Raw genomic sequence first — 7,435 nt, 5'->3', positions numbered from 1 at the left:
ATTTCCTAGATTAATAGTTTAATTATTATAAATAAATCGACGATAATTCCTCCTATTAAGGTTTAAAACTCCTAACGTATAACCTTCGTTAAGGTAATACGTATAGGGGATAAATCCCGAATAAAGAATCGCGTTAAATACGATACCGGTTATAGTTATAGGCCGGTTTCGATTTAACGGAAGCTATTTAATAATATTAACGGTATTACCGCTAGGCGCCGTTTTACGCCTATATTAATACTTCTCGCTATACTAATTATTAGTTAGTAATATAAGGCTAGCCTATATATAGGTATACCTATTAATTCGACTTTAATTCCGTTTCCTTAATCCTTTATATCTACGTAGTTTTATTAATATTAATTCCTAGTTCTTTTTAAAACTATCGGTTACTAATAACTATTAGTTTATTAATTCCTATCTATATTATTAATATAAATATTTATATTATATCGTATACTATATCGTCGAATCGTTACGCCTAAGTATTTTAAAATACCTTTAGTATAATGAATTATTAATATTTATATATTTAATTTATATCGATTAGTAGGTTTAGAAGGAAAAAGAAGCTATCGTAAGGTCGGTTAAGATATAATTATTATTAGCCTTTATCCGCCCTTAGTATTAATAAAGGAGTAGCGGGTCGTATAAGTTATCGTAATTTATATTAAAGCGCTCGTACGTTTAGTTTATATAGTAAATAAATAATTATAAGGAGGCTGCCTTAATCGCTATAAGCTTTATTTATTCGTACGAGATATACTATACTATTAGCGGTTCGAGGAAGCGGTTAGTATCGAGGGCTAAGTACTATCCCTAGTAGCGATAATATTACGACGAAAGTTCTCCCGGGTTTTACGGGTTTTTCCGTATGGTAGATAAATAACCATACGAAGGATATCCTAATCGGTATAAACGCGGTTTAATCGTCGTATTATATCGTAATATCGATAGCTTATTAACGTTATAAGTATTAAGGGCTAAGCGTTATCCTAATAGCTACGGTATCGTTATAAAAGTTCCCGGGCTTATACGTACCTTCCTATAGTAAATAAATAACTATAAGGCGGGATACTTTATTTAACGTAAAACGCGGATTACTTCGCGGATTAAACGGCGGCGCCGACGGCGATCGGTATTCTTTAAATCCTAATAAAGTAATAGAAACTCCGTAAACTAAGGGTTAAGGGATCGAAAAAGTCCCGTAGTAATCGCTACTAAGGAGGAGTAGAGCGTACGCGATACTAAAAACCCGGATATATTTACTCGAAAGTATACTCTATCGAAGACTATAATACGTACGATAGTCTAAGATAAATAAAACTAATATTACTATATTAATCGAAAGGTAAAAAATCTAATGTAGTTATCGTATTTTAGCTATGCCCCTTAGTCGTAGAGATATAGTAGTCGCTAGCCCGAAGGCATAAGAGATAAGGAGAGAAAAGGGGTAAAACGTAAAAGTTACTTATTCGGCTATAGCGGTACGACGAAGTAACTTAAGCGCCTATAATTAAAATAGATATACTAATCGGAGAACGACGAATCTAATGGTAAAAACGAATCTTTAATTAAGGTAAAAATAATAAAGATAGTAATCTAACTAAGTAATGAATTAAATAATAAGCATGGCATATCCCGTACTTACGGGAGCTATGGTTACTCTATATAGGCATAAGGCCTATCGTAACGTATTACGTAATGTATTAAGAGGGCATGTCTTACCGTACTACTACAGTAATTTTATAACGTTTAAGTTTTAAAAAGAAGGGTTAATATCGTTAAGCGTTTCCGGTAAGCCGTAAATTATAAGAAGCGAATCGATCTTATTAACGTTATAACCTCCGCCGAAAGTACGCCGATCGGTAAGCCCCTTAACCGTAAATCGTCCGTTCGTTTAATCGCGTAAGCGGAGGTCTGGCGTTTTTCCGTAGCCTTAATACCTAACCTATCCCGATTCCTCGTATCCGTAGACGCCGAGCTCCGTTACGACGACCTCGTTAAAGTTACTACCCGTCCCCTTCCTTCCTTTAACTTAATTAGAATTAAAGCTTTTTAAACCGGGGAGACCTTTATACCGTATAAGTAGAGAAGAGATACCTAATCGACCCTCGGAACGCGTCCGTTCCTTTATTATCCTTTTAACTAAGAAGGATAAGCCGAAACTAAGAAAAAGGTAGCCGAGATAGAGAAGTAATACGCCGATCGGGTTATATCAGTAAGAATAAATTAAGTTAAGTTAATCGTAAAGTAATAAAAGAGCCTCCTCGTTATATTAAATAATAAAATAAAGGCTCGGCCTTAATAATTAAATAATAACTAATAGAATAAAGTTTCGTGGTAATTTTTAAGGGGAGATATTAATCGGAATATACCGTACTATTCTTTTTAGTTTAATTATCTCTTACGATATAATTAAACTAAGGAGGTTATAATAATACGGTAAGATATATCCTTTTAATATATTACGTAATACGTTACGATAAACCTTATATTTATATAAAGTAATTATAGCTCCTATAAATATAGGCTATGCTGTACTTATTATTTAATTTATAACTTAATTAGATTACTATCTTTATTATTTTTACCTTAATTAAGAATTCGTTTTTATTATTAAATTCGTCGTTCTTTAATTAATATATTTATCTTAGTTATAGGCGCTTAAGTTACTTCGTCGTACCGTTATAAGAATAAATAACTTTTATGTTTTACTCCTTCTCTTCCCTTACCTCCTATGCCTTTAGGCTAGCGATTACTACATCTTTACGGCTAAGGGATATAACCGAGATATAATAACTACATTAAATTCTTCGTCTCTCGATTAGTATAATAATATTAGTTTTATTTATCCTAGACCATCGTACGTATTATAGTCTTCGATAGAGTATACTTTTAAGTAAACCTATCCGGGACTCTAGCATCGCGTACGCTCTATACCTCCTTAATACATATAGACCGTACTAAGTTATAAGAGTTTATGCAGGTATCTATGTCACTAACCGTTCTTTATAGTTCCCTTTGTTAAACACAGCCTTGTTTTCTCTCTTTCTATAATGCCGTCTCTGCATATGCGGAACCCAAGGTCATGCGACCTCACTGCTAAAGTTTTTCCATTGCCGGATATCTTCGTGAGGTTTTATACGCTACGAACCTCTGAGTCCTAGGTGAAGTAGAAGCCTGGGTGCAGTGAGAGTTAAATTTCTCGAGCCGCCCGTGTGCTTCTATCGATCAAGTTTAGTCTGGGTATAAAAGAGGAGACAATAAGCCGCCTCGTGCATATAATCCTACCTTCTTTATCCAAGTCTCCTTATACAAGAGAATGGTAGGTGGAAGGGGGTAAGAGTAACCGTACGTTTGGGCCGTATTTTGAAGCGCCTTTAGGTTCTATCAATTCTATAATAATCTGTACACATTTAAACCACGTTCTTATCTGGCTTTATCAAGGGTAATTAGTTGATGTAATGCGAAACCTGCTACGGTCTCCTTTTACACACATACGTCCGCACATATATATACTTCTTCGGCGATAGTAGTTCATACTACTTAAAGTGCCAATTCTACTAAGGTATTCGTTCATAGCGTAAGCCTGTATACCTGTACAAGCCGGAAAGTGCGTGTAGCCTGAATCCTATACAAGGGCTAGGGCGGAACTCCCTACAGATGGTAACGAGGGCCGTAGACGATGTTCCACGGCTCAACTGCACTGACATCACATTGTACGTAGAGACTACGAGGCCACTCATTACACAGCAACCATAGGTCCCAAACGGTTGACTTCACTTCTTAATTCGTGATCTACTCCTCTCCTGGAATCGTACGGCGTCAACAGATTTGCTAGCCGGATGTGTCTTAAGCATACCGCCGACAGCCTTTGCTTCATGGCCGGATTCTCTGCGAACAACTTAACCAGCCCCGCGGGAGGGCCCAACCCAACCAAGAGGATCGGTCCCCAGGCTGCCCAGCAAGCGGTGGGATTATAATCATACACAACTTTTCGCCCGGACCATTGTTGGCATCATCTCTCCTTCCCCGCGAAAGGCTTCAAGGTTATACCTACTCGTCGGGACGCATCTAAATCAAGAACGTACGGAAGCGGCTTGGAGGTCCATCACGCCAACAGAATGGGCAATGGTTAGGAAACGTCAAAGAGGCATAGAGCCGGAACCTCTGTCCCAGACCATCATTCCTCTTCAGAATCGCTTTCTTCCTCGCTCGATTCCGCCGGTCGTTTTTCTTCAACTTCTCCGGGTAAGGGTTCTTGGCTGCCGCTGCCGTGTCGTTGAAGTTGGGCCTTGAGCTCGCGGAGCTGCTCGATTTTCCGTTCCTGCTCGTGCTTGTTCATAGGCTTATTCTTCTTGGCCTTGGGGGGGCCGCTGAGCTTCGATTTGGGCTCGGGCTCCGCGACACTGCTGAATTCGGGTTTCTTTTCGAGTACAGAGCGAATGCCCGGATTGGCCTTGTGAATGAGGTCATACAACTTTCGAAGAGCTTCTGTGGACAAAGCATCGATGTCTAGTTCCATTTCACCGTCATCATTTTCCTATAGAAGGGTTCAGCATTATTCCAGCATTGATTAGAGTGGAAACGCGACTTCGTCCGATGACGAGGGAAGCAAGTCGACCTTCCAAACTGCCTGAGGTTGGTTGGTTTAACTTACATTCTGACCCGTATCTCTCTTAATAATCTCGACGGCCTTGGTCAATGTATTACCGTCAAGCTCGTTGATGCCTTCGGCAATGACGGCTTTCTCGAGCTGCCCGACAGGACGACTCTTCGTACTCGTCTTTTTGTGAATGGTGCTGTTGCTAAGGGGCTTCTTGGGGGCTGCAGCGCTTCCGGTTGCTGCCTTCTTGTTGTTCATAACTGCCGTGCCGCCCCCGCCAGCCTTGGGCTTGCTCTTGGCGGGCTTTTTCTTCGGCTTCGGCTTCTTCGCTTCGCTATGGAATTTAGTCTTCTCTTCCACAAGCTTGCGTTGAATCATCGAGACCATCTGCTGTTGAATCTCGATCATCGTAAGGTCCGGTTTTTTGGATCCGAGAAGAGTATTGAGCTTGTCCTGCTCCTCGTCTAGTCGACCTTGTAAGTTGCGGATTGCCTCACTACTCCCACCCTCATCGCCGCCCCCTTCGGCCTCCTCCTCGGATTCATGGTTGCTTCGCTCCGGACTAGGTGCTGATGCGGTTGCCGAGGGGGGTGGTGCCTCCGGAGGCCCATGACGCTTCATCCACTGGTCCCTCTTCCCCAGTTCGGCTTTGAATAGCGCGTCTAGCTCCTTCGCGAGTACCGTGACCTCGTGGCTGGGGCCGTTGAAAAGTTCGGCATTGTGGACTATTAGTCTCATATCCTTCTCCATGTCCTTCACACTCTTATACTCGCCCTCATAATTTTTCTTCGTCATGGTCCCAAGGTCCATCGGCTTCTTAACGACGCTGAAATAAGTCGGGATATTTAGGGCGACCGGGTCGACGGGGGAGAGAAACCATTGGTTCAACGAAAAATGTTTTTGTTTCTTCACTTCTTCCAAGACGACCTCGAAGAAGCGTTGCTCGGGTTCTAACTTTTTGCGGTTTGCCGAGGCGTAGTCGAGGTCGCGACTCTTCGGGGGGTGGATTGGCCTCTTGGGTCTGTCGCTATCCTCGCGCGTCGAATCGCGGCGAATCTGAGGTATGCCATTGGGTGGGATCGCAAAAGCTGGTGCCGAAGATGGAGCCGGGGTCGGCTGTGAAGATTGCACCGGGGTACCGGATTTCTGCTTCGGGCTCGCCACCACCGCTGGGCGCTGGGATTGCGACTGCCGACGTGGCTGAGTTGCAGCGCGAGGCTCAGCATGCCTAGTCGGTTGCACCTTGCCCTTTTCTGGCTTTGCGGGCTCCTCCAGTTTGGAGATTTCGGGTAAGCATGCAAAAAGCTGATCTCTCACCATACCAGCGGCTACGGTGATAACGTTGGAAGGGCCATTAAATACGACCGAATTCTCGTACAACAATTGAACATCAGCTTTGAATTCTCCGTAGTTGGCGTACTTGTCTTCGCGCAGTTTTGACTCGAATAAGGAAATGTCCACCGGGTTTTCGATCTTGGATTTGTAGTCGGTCCACAGACCCGGCCATAATCTCTCCACTGACTGCCTGAAATTGCTCCCATTCTTCGTCTTCTTGAGGCTTGCTAGATGCTGCCTGATTTGCTTATTCTGGAAGGGAGTTATGGGTTGGTCCTCGGGGGTATGATCTGCGACTTGGTGATCTGCTTGGCTAGGCGATAAGACGCTCGCGACTACCAGCGATTCAGCAGCGGGCCCGCTCGAATCCTCCGTCTTGGCTCGTTTAGCAGCTCGTTCCTCGCCGCTGTCTTCCTCACGCCCGCGAGGGATCTTTGTTACAGAGGCAACCTGGTCGGCTTTCGGAGTATCGGGTGCGGGGGCCACGGCGTCGCTTTGCTGACCCTGGCCATCAGACCCGGACTGTGCGACCGACGACTGATCGGGCTGTTGGGGCGACGCGGCCCTCGGCGCATCGCTAAAACCAGCCGTGTCATGAATATCACCAGTTGGCTTCTCATCGTTCGTTAGGCTGGTGCGCTCAATAGGGGCGTCCATATCCATTGTATCTGCAACCAGTGCGGGGGCCGGGCTGTTCGGGGCCGGATCTGGGTTCGTGGATGCCTCTTCTGGTAAGATAGCTTGCGTGGGTATTGACGCGCCCGCCGCCCCGACGTCATCCGCGTCTGTCGTTAGCGACGGCTCGTGGTTGGCAGGTGAAGTGCCATTAAGGTCGGGCATCTCGGCGTCAGCAGCGGTTGCGGGTGGAGGCTGCGTAGAGGATTTGACTGGTGCTTGTTCGAGGACACTGCTATTAGCAGCGAATGCCTTTTGATTCGGCGACTCATCTGTCCCTGCCGATGCAGATTTAGATAACTCGATCTTCCCATTGACAACAGGTGGTACGTCAGGCTCGGTCCCGTCTTCGTCCGACTTGCGATGTCTGCAGAAATACTTACGTCAGCACGCCAGATGTATAGGGATTATCCCGACCTGGTATACTGACCCATTGACTATCTGTGCCGCCGGCTCGTCAACCATCATGTCTTCAGGCAGCGCAGACTCGGCGGGCTTCTGATCCGCTAGGAGAACTTGGGGTTGCTCGGTCGCCATAATTGCCATCCACAATGCAGCGCAAGGAGGTCGCGTAGTTGGCGATGGAGGTGACACCGATGACTCTGGGAGGGACGATGGGCGACATAAACTTAGAAGTCGAACCTAATAGAATCACACCGACTTAGATGTGAATACACTCTGAATAACCTGAAATTCGGTCTGGACAGCCAGTCAATACTAGACAGTGGATCCGGGCCGCCCGGCGCTATACACTCGCAAGCCGAAGCGCAAAGAGGTCGATCAGGGAGTGCGAGGACGCGCTGTCTAGAAAAGTAG

The 7,435-nt window shown here is 44.7% G+C and overlaps 1 protein-coding gene across 1 annotated transcript; it reads right to left on the bottom strand.

Moving 5' to 3' along the window:
* Positions 1 to 3,520: 3,520 nt before the first annotated feature.
* On the bottom strand, positions 3,521 to 7,435 carry GGS23DRAFT_542910 (Bromodomain-containing protein). The gene is made up of 3 exons (XM_051514822.1): positions 7,050 to 7,435; positions 4,664 to 6,986; positions 3,521 to 4,546 (listed from the first exon to the last, which is right to left on the bottom strand). The coding sequence occupies exons 1-3, from the start codon at positions 7,163 to 7,165 to the stop codon at positions 4,187 to 4,189; spliced, it is 2,799 nt and encodes a 932-aa protein (XP_051366921.1). The 5' UTR covers positions 7,166 to 7,435; the 3' UTR covers positions 3,521 to 4,186.

Source organism: Durotheca rogersii, assembly GCF_024521655.1.
Source record: "Durotheca rogersii strain YMJ 92031201 chromosome Unknown GGS23scaffold_98, whole genome shotgun sequence".
Lineage (NCBI taxonomy): Eukaryota > Fungi > Ascomycota > Sordariomycetes > Xylariales > Xylariaceae > Durotheca > Durotheca rogersii.
Note: the sequence above shows the minus strand (reverse complement) of the source record. Positions and strands in the feature narration are given on the sequence as shown.